We start from the raw sequence: 16,223 nt of genomic DNA, 5'->3' as shown, positions 1-16,223 counted from the left end.
ATTGTTTGAAAATAATTCTTTAAAAAAAAATTTTTTTTCAATCTCAAAAAAGTTTTTATTTGTGAGTGGTTGCCTACATGGAAAAATATTGGCATTTGTGTTGAACACTGTATTTTTTTTGGTGTGTGTGTGACTGTGTTGGGTCTTAGTTGCAGCACATAGGATCTTTAGTTGGGGCGTGTGAACTCTCAGTTGCAGCATGTGGGATCGAGTTCCCTGACCAGGGGTGTAACCTGCATTGGAGTGAGGAGTCTTAGCCCCTGGACCACCAGGGGACTCCCTGAACATTGTATTTTTTCACACACAGCTTCTGAGATATTTTGCCAACAAATGACTTGGCTAGAGATCTGTCCAAACTGCCCCTGTCCCAAGCTGTGTGTCGGCTTTTCCTTTTTCTTTTAATGAGCAGGAAGGAAGTAGCCCCAACCATAAAAAGTCATTTCTGGATTCTTTAAGATGGATTTTTAGGGAAAAGCATTTCATGTAAAAATAAATCCATATATAAATCAGCAACGAATATTCCAAGATAAGGATATTTAGTTCTATTATTCATTGGTTTTTTTAAGTGAAACATTACTAGCTAAGGTAGGGAGATCATGTAAATAGTTATCATTAAGCTCTTATGTTTTCCAAGTTTTTACATTGTGGTTAGCTCTTGATTGTAAAAGCTGCTCTGGTTTTAATAAAGTTCTTATTACAACTTCAGTGCCTACCAGCCTTCCCTGGAGACCGTATTTTGGGATGTGAAATCCTGGTGCCATTAGCAGTCCACATGCAGAAAGTTCTGTGTACCTGCATTTCTGTTTTGTGGACTGTTAGGCTGCTTATGGCTGCAATCAGTGTAACCTTTGTATTAGGTTCTTTCACTAAAAGCCTCATTCAAAATGATCAACTCTTTGTACCATAAGGAATTTTGTGTCATCGTTGGGTTGTTTTACGTATAGAACAGGAGTCTTCTAATTTAGGGTATTCTAAATTGTTACTATTGTTGCTTTTCTCCTTAAATAATGCCAGTGTGTTTCTCCCAGTTACTCCACGTCCCTGTTCCCACTTTGACTTAAGCGTAAGCACTAATGTGCACGTGAGGTGCAGTGGGAGAGCCCTTCAGTCTTCACCTTGGTGATCTCACGTGGGCTCTGATTCAGGGTGACGGTCATGTGACAGAAGTAATGGAGGGGGTTTGAGAGACAGCAGACTTCCATCTGCTGCTGTTTCCTTTATAAGATTAACAAGGGGAAAATGTCTTTGTCTAGAAGGGTTACAGGAGACTTTAATCATAATACTCAGCAGCAAGAAATTACAGAAAATCCAGTTGTTTTTTCTTTGTAATTTTTTGCTTTTTCTTAGATTTTGTTTCTTTTTATTCCTCTTGTAAACTTGGTGTCTCCTTCCTTGGTGCAGGGTGTCTAAGGAAGTGGGTGAAACTTCTCAAGAAGGGAAATCCGTCTTCAAGCAAAATGAGAAAGAAGAACCTCAGTCCAGTGTCCCTTCAGCGGTGCCATCACTTCCTGCTGGGTCAGGGTAAGTAGTCTAGGCTCAGGTCCAGGTGTACTTGCCACGTTGGAAAAGATGTTTTTGGGACAGTGACTGTGTTTTCCACCCCTGAGGATCTCATAGGGAGAAAAAAAGGTCAAAGATGACTTATAGTTAATTTTAATAACACATTGTCAAGAACTTAATAGTTTTTCATCCCTTCATATTTTCCATAGTACATGAGTTATCTAGAGATGAAAACTAGAATTCTTTATTTGGGGGAAGAAAAATTTTCATTCTTAAAACTGCATGTAAGAAGTAAAGGTGACAGTTAAGTAGGAGGAGTCAGGGCACTTGCCTCAAGAGTGGCGAACATGGGCCACTCACTCCCATCACAGCACTGATCACCTCTGACCCCTGAGCAGAGCTCTCTCTTCTTGAGGTGTTTGGGGTACAATAAGTCACCTGTAGTGGCTTCGCTAACCTTTCAATCCTTTTGTTGCTTTATCCTTCCCCTGCAAATCTTTGAAGTTTTTTCTTATGTTTTTAATTAAAGAAGAAAGTTGGTTTTCCTGTCAGGTTAACAGTTTTTACAGGACAGGCTTTTCTGATCTTTGCAGCCCTGGCTCAAAACGACATTGTGTACACTGGTGTGCAGTGACCCCTGCAACAGAAGTGTGAGTGCAGGTCGTTAGTGTGAGAGGTGATTCCTGGAAACCGAGCCGGGAGGAGAAACGGTGCGGGAAGGTAGCCAGGGCAGGGTGTTTTCCAGCTGGTGCTGGTGGTGGCTGCTACTCTGTCCTGTTGGGGGACTTGGCTGGGTTGAGGAGGTTGGGGCGGTGTGATCCTCCAACTCCCTGCCATGCTCGCTCAGCTGCTTCCGTGGCACTCAGGCCATGGGCCGGAGGTGTTTGCAGTGACGCTGTTCTCAGGGTGTCGTGGCAGTGAGTGTAGGGACATGAGGGAGGGCTGTGTTCACATCTGCTCCGTACTTTTTATCTGCTTCTTCATCCAAACATTTGTCTCCCACTGGAGCAGCTAGGTGGTGGAAGTCATGGAGTAGTTACCCAGGAATCCAAGAAGGAAAAGGACTTGAGTGCGTGCTGCCCCAGTGGAAATGGGGTAAACATCAAGGAAGGCATCTGTGAGAGGAGCAGAGTAATGGGAGCAGAGTTCTCAAGACTGACTGTTAGTGCTCTAGGCCAGTACTTTTTAAGCTGTCGTTTGCAGTCATCATTTAAGAGAAATGAAATAGAATGAAGCAACATATTTTTAGCCTTCTAATCATTATATTGTTTGATTGGGATTCTCCTCAGATTAGTAGCTTTCAAACTTTATTGCCACTCACAGTAAGGAATACATGTCATTAGGATTTACTCTGCTCATTAATATAGGTATGTATGATGACCTGTATTTTATGTCCATACTATGTAATTATTATGTGTAGTATGTGTCATTTGAAAAACTTTTATGATCCATTGATTTTATAATCTGTTACAACCTGTATGTGACAAATAATGCTCTAGGCTGCATAAGAAATTAACCTTCTGCAGGCTTCTCTCTGGGTTAACAGGCTTATAAGTGGTTTATTAAACAATGTGTCATGCATTTATTGTAAGTGTTACTATGAAAGTTACCTCTGGATTAAGTACTAGATAGCAATAAAGGCAATTTCTTCTGGCTTAGGTTTCTAGTATAATTAGTTTCATGTAGAGTACATCATGCAAAATGCCGGGGTGTTTGACTCACAAGCTGGAATCAAGATTGCTGGTAGAAATATTAACAACTTCAGATATGCATATGACACCACACTAATTGCAGAAAGCAAAGAGGAAGTAAAGAGCCTTTTGATGAAGGTGGAAGAAGAGTAAAACGCTGGCTTAAAGGTCAACGTTCAAAAAACTTAAGATTATAGCAGCTGATCCCATCCGTTTGTGGCAAGTAGACGGGGAAAAAATGTAAACAGGACAGTTTATTTTCTTTGGCTCCAAAATCTCTGCAGCCATGAAATTAAAAAATGTCCAAATCTGACAGCAGTCATGAAATTAAAAAATGCATGCTACTTGGACGAAAAGCTATGACAAACCTAGACATCATATTAAAAAGCAGAGACCTCACTTTGCTGACAAAGGTCCACATAGTCAAAGCTATGATTTTTCCAGTAGTCATGTACGGATGTGAGAGTTGGACCATAAAGAAGGCTGAATATCAAAGACTTGATGCTTTTGACCTGTGGTGCTGGAGAAGACAAACTCTGGAGAGTCCCTTGGACAGCAGGGAGATGAATCTGTCAATCCTAAAGAAAATCAACCTGAATATTCTTGTAGGACTGAAGCTGAAGCTCTGGTACTTTGGTCACCTGATGTGAAGAGAGGACTGTTTGGAAAAGACCCTGATGCTGGGAAAGCTCGAAGGCAGTTGGAGGAGGGGACCGTAGAGCATGAGATGGTTGCATGGCATCATCAACTCAGTGGACGCGAGTTTGAGCAAACTCTAGGAGATGATGAATGATGGGGAAGCTTGGGGTGCTGCAGTCCATGGGTTTGCAAAGAGCTGGATTCGTCTAGAGCAACTGAAGAACAACCAGAGCAGGGAAAGTTCTTCATTCAGTAGACTGATTGTGTTCTTTACGTCTTAGAGAGTGACTCATGGCATAGCAACAGGCATCCACCAGAATCTTCAGCCTCAGATTAGTTTCATTTTGTTTTATCAAGAATTCAGTATGTGTTTTGCTCTAAGAAAATAGTTTCATGTAGCATAATTTTTACTTCTTGCTTCCTTGAGTGTTGAGTAAAATAATGTTTTGATGCTTAAAGATTCTACTTGGAAACAGTGTGTTTTAGAAAATACTGTTATACTTCTGAAGATAACCAGAGGAAGGCGAAGTGGCATCTTGGCACGTTCACCTTGTTTAAGTAACTTGAGTTGCTCATGAAAATCATTCTGTATTTCATGCCTTACATTCTTAGCCTTTTTTCTTTTGAAACTTTTGACTTTGTATTGTGATACAGGAATTAATAAACAGTGTTATGAGGGGAACAGAGAATGGGCTCAGCCATACATATACATGTGTCCATTGTTCCCCAGATTCCCCTCTCATACAGGCTGCTCAAGTGTTGAACATTGTTCCATTTGCTATAACAGATCCTTGTTGGTTATCCATTTTTAGAATGTCAGTGTATATGTCCATGCCAAACTCTCTTTAACTATCCCTTCCCCTCAATCATCACAACCCCTCCAACCCCCACAACATAAGCTTGTTTTTGAAGTCTGTGAATGTAAGTTCATAGCATTTCTTTTCAGATTCCACATAAAGGACATGTCAGATTTTTCCTTCTCTGTCTCACTTCGCTCTGCATGATACTCTAACTCAGTCCGCATCTCTACAAGTGACTCTGTCATTCATTTTAATACTTCATCATATAGGTATACCCCATCTTGTTGATCCATTCCTCTATTGAGGGACATACAGGCTGTTTACATGTCCTGACTATGTAAATAGTGCTGCAGTGAACAGTTGGGGTGCATGTGTCTCTTTGAATTACGGTTTTCTCTGGATCTGTCTCCAAGAGTGAGATAGCTGGGTCACATAGTCGTTCTGTATTTCGTTTTTTACGGAATCTCCATGGTGTCCTCCATAGTGCCTGTATCAAGTTAACATCAAAGGTGATTGAAATGAGGAAATTGTTCAGAAACCGAGTGATCAGATATCAAGGGTGAGCGATTCTGTTTAAACTGATTTAGCAGGATGCTTGTTAAAACTGAACTAAACAGGCCCAACAGGGGTGGTGGCCAAGCCTGAGACTTGGTTAAGATGCCTGACTAAGGTTGGATCGAGAAGAGTCTGTGGTGCATACAGGACACCATCTGGGGCAGCATGGAGACCAACAGAGGGAATCTAGGTGGGTCAGCCGGTGACTTATCTTTTAGTAGATGAATGAACTCACTCCTTGAAGGAGTAAAGTGAAATTCAAGGAAAATCAGCTTCTGTGAAAACTCCAGAGAAACTTAGTAGAGCACAAGGAAATGTCTCCCTGAGTCAAAAAGTCTTCACAGTTTGTGCATGAAAATGGGGAGACATAGCACTATGATACATGTACTTTGAATTTCTCACTAAACCCGATCGTTTGTTTTACCTACACAGTTGTAGTGTTACCTGCACAGTTGTAGTTTTGCTTGGGAAACAACAGCCTCGAGAGAAATTCAGTTGATCTGAGGTGTGTTGCACACATTTTATCAGTGCAGACATCGGTATGTGGTGCAGGCTGCAAACAAATGGTATGGAAAGTCTTCAGGGGTAGAATCTATGGGAAACATCTGATTTATTAAAAGAATTATTTAATGCAGTAAAATATTTTTTCATTTTCATGTTTTTAGTTGCTTCATTGAGACATGCGAAAAGATACTTTAAACATTGTTACCATTTTTTTAAGTGACTTTGGTTTACTCTTGGGTCTTGCAGTATAAATTAGAATTAGTGGTTATTAATTTCCTAGTCTTAATGGGGTTACCTAGTGGTAGGACTTCAGCCTTCTTTTCCAGTGTTTGGTTATGACTCCCAGAAAGTGCCTAAAGTTTAATTTTCAGATATGCCTTCCACTGGGTCTTTTACATTTTCCTTCAAGAGAATTTTTATCCTTAATGAGAATTAGTTTTTTAAAACCCAATTTAAGCTCCTGTAATTTTTCCTCTAATGCTTGTCTTTTTCATTTTAAGGCCTGAAAACTGTGACCTTGAAAAGAACCAGGACTGCAGCAATTAAGTATCTGACTTTATCCTTAACCACCTGAACTGGTTTGTATGAAATACAGTCGTTTTTATCTGTTTTCAAAATAGTTTCTGGTCGTTAAATCTGACATTTTTAAAGGAAAGTTCTCATTGTGAGTGTAAAGCTAACTGTCCATGAGATCGTGTGCAGTGGTATTTGATTTAAAGCAATATGCACTCTGGCTTCTTGATTAAAAATAGCTAGGAGGATCAATTTACCAGGGATAGTCACAGAGAAAAATTAAAAAGTAAGGAAATGGCAACCCACTCCAGTATTCTTGCCTGGAGAATCCCATGGACAGAGGAACCTCACAGGACTGTAGTAAGAGTTGGACACGGCTTAGCAACTAAACCACCACTTCCAATCACAGAGAAAAATTACAAAGTATCACATAAAGTAAGTAGGTATTTTCTTTGAACTATTAGGCCATTAGACCACATATCAAAATAATAGTGATAGGTAGGTGGAAAATTATAAGAGTTGGATACAGGCAGATGTCTTCACAAATTCTACAAGATTAACTCTTCAATACACAAATATCAAATCATTCTTTTGAGAAAATTTTTGTGTCTTTAGTTTAAGAGTCCATTTTTCAGTTCATTGAGCTAGGATTTGAAAAATAAGCCTTCAGTTTAAGAAATTTGTTGTGTAAAATGATTTTAGTAATTTCTGTTGAAAGATGTCTCTTAGTATTCTCCCCTAAAGTTTTTTTTTTTTTTTTTTGATTCAGTGTCAGAAACTGAACTTGACTTAGTGGACCACTACCCCTGCATACTAATTTTGAACATACTCATCCATGACTTAAATGTTTATTTTTCCTTTAAAGCCAAGATACTAAAAGTAGTGCATTTGGAAAGTTGTCTTTGTTTTTTTTTTTTTTTTTTTCCATCTGTTTCTTGTTTGATTATCTTCTGTTTTCAAAAACTTTAAATATAAAATGGATCATGAGATTACTGAATGTTTGATCCATCATGTGAATGGTAAGAAATGTTTGTTTCCTCTTAGGGTTTATTTTTATTTCTGATCCCCAATAAACAGTTATTTGAGGCTGCTGATTTGTATGCATGCTCAGTTCTGTCCGGCTCTTTGGGGCCCTATGGACTCTTATGTCCATGTGATTTTCCAGGCAAGAGTACTGGAGTGAGTTGCCATTTCCTCCTCCAGCGAATCTTTCAGTTATTAGAATCGATCCCAGCTCTCCTGCATAACAGGTGAATTCCTTTATTGCTGAGCCTTTGGAGTAGCCATGTGGGGGTGGTTGCTCAGATCAAAAAAATACCTGGCATTTATTTTGAATATTTTTTCATGAATAGCTTCTGGGAGTTTTGCCAACCACTGATTTTACTCTAGAAGGATATGCAGCCACTTCTCCCCAGCTGTATGTCCACTTTTCCTTTTTTTATGACTTGGAAGGAAGCAACCCCAACCATTAAAAAGCTGATTTCTGGATTCTTTAAGATGGAAGTTTTAGGGTAAATGTGTTTCATGTTAACTTCATCCATATACAAATGAGTGATGAATCTTCCAAGATAAAAATGTCTAATTATGTTATTAATGTTTTTTTTTAACAGGAAAACATTACTTAAGAAATAAAGTAGGGAGAAAAGTTTCATGTAAATAGTTACCTTTAAGCCTTTATGTTTCCTAAGTTTTTAAATTGTATGTTTTTTTTGATTCCAAAAGCTCCTCTGGTTTGAATGAAGTTCTTATTACAACTGCAGTGCATACCAGCCTTTCCTAGGAGACCATTTCCCGGGATGTGAAGTCCTGGTGCCATTAGCTGTCCACATGCAGAAGGTTCTGTGTACCTGCGTTTCTTTTTTCTGTAGTCTGTTTGGCTGGTTGTCACTTAACTTTTCAGTTAGTTTATTTCACTAAATGATATAGTCAAAATGATAAAATCTTTGTACCGTGGGAAATTATTTCAATTTTATTTTTCTACTGACGTTTCTAATTCTGGTATAAATGTTTATCAATAAAGAATTACTTTCAATTCTGTGAAGTAGAACCGTTTTTTTCTTTTTCAGTGGCCAGTGAATTTAATATTTGTAATACGGTTTTCTAACTTTTTAAGCTTTTTATTTTATTTTTTTTATAACTTAGAGAAGACTCTTGAGAGTGCTTGGAGCGCAAGGAGATCAAACCAGTTAATCCAAAAGGAAATCAGCTGCATATTCATTGCAAGGACTGTTGCTGAAGTGAAGCTCCAATACTTTGGCCATGTGATTTGAAAAGATGACTCATTGGAAAAGACTGAGATACTGGGAAGAATTGAAGGCAATAGAAGAATGTGCCAGCAGATGATGAGATAGTTAGATAGTATCATCAACTCAATACACATGACTTTGAGCAAACATCAGGAGATATAGTGGATGACAGAGGAGCCTGGTGTGCTTCAGTCCATGGGGTCGCAAAAAGTTGTAAAATGTGTTTTTGTATTTCCTTTAGGTTCAGCTTATTAGTTTATAGTAACATTCTCTTCCAAAGATCTGATTAAACACTGCTTACTTCTTGAGTCTTATTAATTCAGCTTTCGGGACTATATGTTAACATCAAAAACTTCTGTATTTCACACTGGGATAGCAGAAAACTGGTAACAGTTTGTGGGGGGAAAAAAGGTATCGTTTCAGTAGTAGGTCCAATGAGAAGAGGCTCTAAGGTTGGCTCAGTATTCTGTGACATCCTAAATCTGTTTCTGCTCTGCCACTTTCAGCAAATTGAATGGTCCAATTTGGTTGCTTATCCCACAGTTACAAGGAAACAGCTTCAGTTCCAGGCAATGCAGACAGACAGTGTCTGGCAGGATCCTACCCTTTCAATTCTTTTTTTTTTTTCCTTGTTTTAGGTATACTGTAAAGTGCACAAATCTTGTATGATAAAATTTTACTCATGTGAAGTGGTAGCACTTTGATCAAGATACAGAATGTCTCTAGCACCCCAGTAGGATACAGAGTTCAGCCAGAAGCCTCAGTATTGTTTCCCAATAGGATCTTTTCATATCTAAAAAGGTGATGACCCAAGATTGGACAGGGCACAGAGAGTATAGTGGATGAGATGGTAAAGATGTTGAGTTTGGTAGGAAGGACTCCATAAATTATTGCCAAGACAACAGGGTAATAGCAAACCAGGAAACTTAATAGGGGGTTGGGATTTGTATTTTTCCCAACTGGAGACATTTGTCTAAAGGGATTCCTCAGTTTCAGCCTATTTCTGCTTGATGGGATTACGTGCCCTGTGTTGGCAGATTCTCTGGTTTCTGAAAGGAAGTTGGGAATCTAGATTACTGGAAAACACTCAACTTCTAAGTGCTTATATATTGAGTATTCCCCCCACCACAAACAACAGTAGAAACAGCATGAAGCAGTTCCAGTCTATAAGGTCACCACATATGTTCAGTTAGTGGAAGTACAGGGTTGGTACCTGTGGGACTCTGGACTTTCTATATTTGTCAACTGATCAGTACGTAATCCTGTTTTATGTGTGTTTGTGTTGAAAGATGCTGTATGTAATCTTTGTAGCAAATAATGATAAGCAGTATATGCATGCGTTCTAAGTTGCTTCATTTGTGTCCGACTCTTTGTGACCCCGTAGGCTGTAGCCTGCCAGCATCTTCTGCCCATGGGATTTCCCAGGCAAGAATACTGGAGTGAGTTGCCATTTACTCCTCCATGAGGATCTTCCCGACCCAGGGATCAAACCCATGTTTCTTGAGTCTCCTGCATTGGCAGGTAGACTCCTGACTACTAGCGCCATCTGGGAAGCCTCATGCTGTATGTATAATGAAACAGTTGTTTGAATGACAGCAATGTTATGTACAACACTGAGATTGTGCTGCTTTGTCTTTCCCTCAGTTTTACACACACAAACTACAGACATACATTACACATAAAAGTACTCATAGTAAACATATAGTATTCATATAGAGACATAGTCTGTTTAGTGATGCAAATAAAGTCTTGGGAAAGGAAAGATTGAGCATTCAACATTTTATAAAGCATTACCTAACATTTTCGTGTTGATGGAGCTGCAGGCTGCATAATGATACAGTGCACAGTGTGGTCAAACCTTTCGACCTTGGCTTAGCCCACCAAAACCAAGGGAGAGGTTGGTGGAACTTATTCTGCAGATGAGGGAGAGTGGCAGGTTGACATGTATCAGTTCAACCTTCAAGGTTTGGTTCTCACCACTTGTTGAGTGGAGAAATAGCTCCAGAAAGAAGAGTATGGGTGAAAGCGGAAACCTCAGTTGTGGATGTGTCTGGTGGTAAAAGTAAAGTCATGCTATAAAGAACAATATTGCGTATATACCTTGAATGTTAGACCCTTGAATCAAGGTAAATTGGACATGGTCAAGCAGGAGATGGCCAGGTTAAAGATCGACAGTTTGAGGAATTAGTGAACAAAAATGGACAGGAATGGGAGAATTCAGATGACCGTTACGTTTACTATGGGCAAATATCCCTTAGAGGAAATGGAGTAGCCCTCATAGTCAACAAGAGTCGGAAACGCAGTACTTGGGTGAAATCTCAAAACAGAATGATCTCAGTTTATTTCCAAGGCAAACCAGTCAGCTTCATAGTAATCCAAGTCTATGCCCCAACCACTAATGCGGAAGAATCTGAACAACTGTATGAAGACCTACAAGACCTAGAACACCAAAAGATCCTTTTCATCATAGGGGATTGGAGTGCAAAAGTAGGAAGTTGAGAGAGAACCTGGAGTACACAGGCAAGTTTGGCCTTGGCCTACAAAATGAAGCAGGGCAAAGGCTAAGAGCAAGAGGAGAAAGGGGCGACAGAGAACGACGTAGTTAGATGGCATCACTGATAGTGAATGCAAGTCTGAGCAAGCTCCAGGAGACAGTGAAGGACAGGGAAGCCTGGCATGCTGCAGAGCTAGGTGGAACTCATTCTGCAGATGATGAAGAGGCTGACAGGCTGACATCTGTGCAGCCTCAGAGCTTTGGGTCTGACTTGATGTAGTTGGCACTTTCCCCTCCTAAAGTAGCTCCAGAGACTGGGCCAGTCCTGTCTGCTTGGCTTTTTGCCTCAGGTCTTTAAGCATCTCATCATAAGGGACAAACACACCGGAAGTTGATTTAAATTTGAGGCTTCGATCAAGGATAGGGTTACACCCTTCCATGTCACTGAAAATTTGTTTCAAGGCAGAGTTCCATTCTGTTAGTTTGCTGCTATAAGAGGGACAATTCTGGACTCTTCGGCTGACTATCATCACTGTTTATTGCTTTCTCTGCCAGAATTTCCTCCACATTTTCCTTCATGTCACCAAAGCCTTCACTTACTTGCTGTGCAGCATGCATTATGTTTTTGACACTGTTCTTCATTCTTTCTGCAGCACCTTCAAAGCCTTCGAAATTTTCCACACAGCCTGGCCAAACATTTTCCCAACAGTTAACAGGCTCGTGCTTGGTGTCCCAGGCTGTGCCAACATAATCACATTGGGTATAGTGACTGACTTCCAGTAGTTCGTCCATCACGGTAGTTTCCTTGTTGGCTTTGAGAGCTTCGAAAGCCTTGTTACAAAGCTCCCTTGTGTACTGTGCCTTGAAGACATTTTTTATGCCCTGATCCAGGGGCTGGATGAGAGACTTAGTATTTGGGGGCGTGAAAAGAACTTATACATAGGGGTGGGCATTTTTGAGTTCTTCACAGCAGTGGACTAGGGCATTATCCAAAATTTAACAAAATCTTGAAGCCAAAGTTGCCCTAGAGATAGTATTCAACTTCTAGTTTGAAACAGCTGTGGAATCAATCAGATGTCATCCAGCCTTTTTTGTTCCACCTCCAATGGACTGCAAATGGTTCACACTTTTCCGGTGAAGGTCAAGTGCTGGTGAAATTGAAGCTCTCTACACCAGTAGGGGTTTGCACTTGAAGTTGCCCTCGTACTCCATGTCCAAAGAAGCCGCAACAAGATGGTAGGGGTTACGCAATCATGATAAAATCAGATTCCACACTCGCCAGGTGAGTGACCCAGATACTGGAGAACGCTAATACCAAAGATGTTCTCCCACTATTGTAAAGGTTCTGAGCCCCACGGCAGGCTTCCCAGAATGGGGATCCAGCCAAGGGACTGGGTATCCCCAGGGAATCTGACTTTGATGGCGACCCGGATTTGATTACAGAACTTAACCTTAAATATAAATTGTAGTTATCTTAAATGTAAATAGGTTAAATACACTAACCAAAAAATAGAGACTGGATGGTTGGGTGAAAACGTGCATGTGAACCTCCACTTAACACATCACTCTACTAAAACTCCCAAATTGTATGTAGTAATTTTATATTGTTAGGTTAATCATTTCCATTATGGCTTACAATTCTAAGTATCCTATCTTTTTTGTATGGCTATTGATTTTGAAAACTGAAAAACAGCTTTTACTATTGTGATTATGTAACTAATTTGCTTCATACCATTGTATTGTGATTGGTCAACAGAAAATAGAATTCTTTATCACTGAAACTACCATTTAACAGAAAAACATGAAATCACTTTTTAAAATCCGGAATTATCTTGCAATTTTTTGAAAAATGGAAATGCCCAGGCATTGCTTTTTGTCTCCAGAGCTTCAGATGTGTTTCTAATGAGCAGACATGTTTAAAAACAACTGGACTGTGTATGATGTTTTACTTTTATCCAGTTCATTCAACATCTTCTATTTCATATTCAGTGCCCCCTTTTCATTTTGTTGATGGTTCCCAATTTCTCCATCTCTTTTGTTGCTGTTCTCGCTCAAAGTTCATGAAGCATAGTAGAAAAGCTTTTATATACATATATGTAAATAGTATGTATAACATTTTAGAAAACTTAAGACTTTTTGCATAGCTAAAAGTTTATCACATTTTGATTCCACTTGTTTGTCTTAGTATGAATAGAATGCTAGATTTCTAATTTACATTCAGTCAAAACTTTGATATAGTTCCATGTATTCTGGCATCTAGTATTTCTGCTAACAGTCTAGAAAGTTTATTGGTGATTTAAAAAAAATTTGAATTGAGGCTTGAAACTTATAAGAAATAGTATGTTTTTTTTTAAAAACAGGAAATTAACATGCTACGATATTTTGTACATGTTTTCAAATTACACAAAATTTTATGCTATTGTCCATTGTTTTTTTCCATACCATATTCAAGACTCCACATTGCATTTAATTGCATTGAGCAGCTTCAGCTGCAGGGAACAAATTCTGGTAAATTCTCTTCATTTTTATTCTATGATCAATATTTTCTAATTTTCCTTGTATGGCATCTTAGATACATCCATCATTTAAAATTGGACGTTTAATTTTGAAATGCATGGGATAAAGCATCTTTGATACTAATTTCCAATTTTGCTGTTAATTTCTCATTTTAAATGCTTCCCTGCAATCACCCTCTGTGTTTTTTCCGTCTTCTATCGAAGCTTTCAATGGCTAAGTTAAAGAAGTCTCTTGAAAAATACCACATTGCAGTTGAACATATGTGGGTTAGTTTTAAATACCTTTTGATATTGATTTCTAACATAATTCCACAATGATAAGAGAATAGACTGTATGATTTCAGTACCTTTGGACCATTAAATTTTTGCACCTTGCTTTATGTCCTTGGATATGTTACAGTGTTTCCTAGTTTATAGTATATGGGACCTTGAATTTGTATCCTAATGTGTGAAAATTGTATAAATCTTAATGTTGAATAGGCTCATAGTGCTTTTCACGTTTACTATATCCTTGTCTTTCCTATATATTCATTCTATTAATTTTTGAGTTTGATAATGAAATTCCAACTAAATTCTTAATTCATCTACTTTAAAACAATTGTAATATATATTAATAGTGGAAATATATGTAAGTTTGTTCTGTATTTTCCAAGTGTTATCATACTTTCATAATTTAAAAAATAAAAAGAAAAAAAGTCACTCTTGGCATTGGTGCACAAAAGTAGGGTTGCATAATTCTGGAATGATTTAAAGCCCAGGGGCTTTGGAGGCCATTTGCCTTATGTAAGTTCTTTTTGCAAATGTCCTTGTAAAATAAGCCAATTTCAACAGCACTAAAAACCTGCTCTTCCACATACCCTTTTCCTGTATATCACTTAGCAAGTATTGTTTAAATTCTTCTGCTGCCTCCTGATCTGCAGAACTTGCCTCACTTGTAAGCTTAACACTATTCATATCTTGTCACCTTTTGAAATGTGCAAGTCAGCCAGCGCTAGCAGAGAAGGGCTTCACATTTTTCTGACCTTGGGTAACAACGTAAATTTCTTTTGCTTTCAGCCTCAAAACAACGCTTTCCACCACACCTTTTATAATCAGTTGTCATCTTATGAATCCACAAACAGCCGCTTTTCCACATCTTCCTCACGCACTCTGGATGTCACTTTAGCACTTTATGGAGCAGCCTCACGTCTGGATTGGCAGATTTCCCTTTCCATTTTCTTGATGTATGAATCAAATTTTTGATTCATTAACATTGAACTCAAGGCTAACAGCACTACAATTCATACCTGAACAAAGCTTATGTAATACACATATTTTTCTTCATAAAGCACACCACAGCCTTCTTGTGCTTAGGAACACTAAGCCAGCACCACAGCAGTGTTACCAAATTGCAATTCCACGTGCCAGATACAGGGAGGCCTTGTGACACTAAAACATTAGAGCTTGGAACAGAGGTTTCGTACAGGTTCATTTAAGGAAATGGGTGGCTCATGTCCTAAGAACCCCAAAGTTATGGAAAGCTGTCAGCAAGATTCTTTAAAAAGGAGGTGAGGGAGGGGTGAGGTTGTTGCAAACTTCTAGAATTAGATCCTTTGTCTTTAGGTCAGGTCATGGTCAGGTGAGGATGTCCTTTTAAATCACTACCAAGCGAATGTTATTCTCTGCCTTGACAAGAAAGGGTAAGGTCCCAAGACACAGCTTTTACCCTGCTCGTTCCCAGTCCTGCCTAGGAGGAGGCAGGTCTCAGTAGACATCGCCCTCAGGGCCAGGTTCCCACACCCTGCCCAGCTGGTCATCCCTGAGGGAGTCATGTGCTCAACCCAATTGGCCCTCAAGCCTCTAGGTCATCCAAATGGGAAACCAGGTCTCACAGACTGCGACCCAGGCAGACAGCCACTGCTATTAGGTCGCAAAGACAGGGATGGGGGAAGAGGTTCACGCTGCCACAAGGGCTGGGCCAAGAGTAGTAGAGGGCCTTAGTGAGGGCTTTGGAGCACTTTAGACATACTCCCCAGGCTGTTCCCTGGGCCCTCCCGCTCACCCTTTGGTCCAAGGCGGAGGAAGCTGGAGAGCCGCCAGGAGAAGGCCTGAACCCGACACTTAAGCTCACTCTCCATTTGATGTCACCACTGACGCTTGGCTGAATCGCTTTCCTAATGGTCTCTCATTGACAGTTACTTGTGGGTGAGGCCAACTTGCAGCGCTGATCAATAGAAGGGGAGGACAACCAAAGATCCCTGATTAACAGTTGGTCATTTGTGGTTGGCGCCCACTGGGGTACTGACAATGGCCGACGAAGCCCTGTTGCCTAGTAACAAGGTGCCGGGTAAGGAGGCACAGCAATGGCTGCCTGCTCAGGGCTGTGTTCATCCTGCTATTACAGAATAAGCTCGGCGGTCATTCTGAACAGCGAAATCACCGACAGAGAGTAGAAAAATGAAAAAAAAAAAAAACCCAAAACGCAGTACTGAAGAGGCTGTGAAGATATTTATTCACACTAGAAGAGCTGAAGCAAGACAGCGGATTGTGGGATCCATCTTCGGAACAACCCACTGCTGGTTAAAATTTTCACTCAGCGCATGTCCGCGAATAACCCTAGAAATCATAGCGAATATTGATTTGGAGGGGTTACAATAAGTTATAACAAGCCAAATTTAAAATACCAACCTGTGAATAGCGAAGGTAATCTGTATTCTCATGGGCAAAAACAAATCTTCCTTAAGTATACACAGATCAAAACAGCTGAGCTCTGAGCACTACAAGTT

At 39.7% G+C, this 16,223-nt stretch overlaps 1 protein-coding gene and 1 long non-coding RNA gene across 8 annotated transcripts in view; one reads left to right on the top strand and one right to left on the bottom strand.

Moving 5' to 3' along the window:
• Nucleotides 1-9,794, top strand: part of LOC133229965 (craniofacial development protein 2-like) — a 39,929-nt gene extending 30,135 nt beyond the window's left edge. The window contains exons 8-10 of one of the 4 annotated variants that reach the window (XM_061386762.1): nt 1,402-1,521; nt 6,190-6,267; nt 8,345-9,794. In XM_061386762.1, the coding sequence (XP_061242746.1) occupies nt 1,402-1,521; nt 6,190-6,235 (166 nt within the window). In that variant the 3' untranslated portion in view covers nt 6,236-6,267; nt 8,345-9,794. Of the gene's footprint in view, nt 1-1,401; nt 1,522-6,189 lie in introns of all 4 variants that reach the window. The other 3 variants (XM_061386761.1, XM_061386760.1, XM_061386763.1) reach the window with 3 other exon arrangements.
• LOC133229976 (uncharacterized) lies at nt 1,245-16,216 on the bottom strand. Of its 4 annotated transcripts, none has more exons than XR_009730683.1 (4): nt 16,126-16,216; nt 15,500-16,053; nt 5,630-5,738; nt 1,245-1,610 (listed from the first exon to the last, which is right to left on the bottom strand). It is a non-coding gene; the product is annotated as an uncharacterized LOC133229976 (long non-coding RNA). The 4 variants fall into 4 exon arrangements; XR_009730682.1 differs by having other exon boundaries at nt 1,245-1,602; XR_009730681.1 differs by lacking the exon at nt 5,630-5,738 and having other exon boundaries at nt 1,245-1,602.
• Between the last annotated feature and the right edge of the window lie 7 nt (nt 16,217-16,223).

The sequence above is a fragment of the Bos javanicus genome, chromosome 18, assembly GCF_032452875.1.
Source record: "Bos javanicus breed banteng chromosome 18, ARS-OSU_banteng_1.0, whole genome shotgun sequence".
NCBI lineage: Eukaryota > Metazoa > Chordata > Mammalia > Artiodactyla > Bovidae > Bos > Bos javanicus.
Note: the sequence above shows the minus strand (reverse complement) of the source record. Positions and strands in the feature narration are given on the sequence as shown.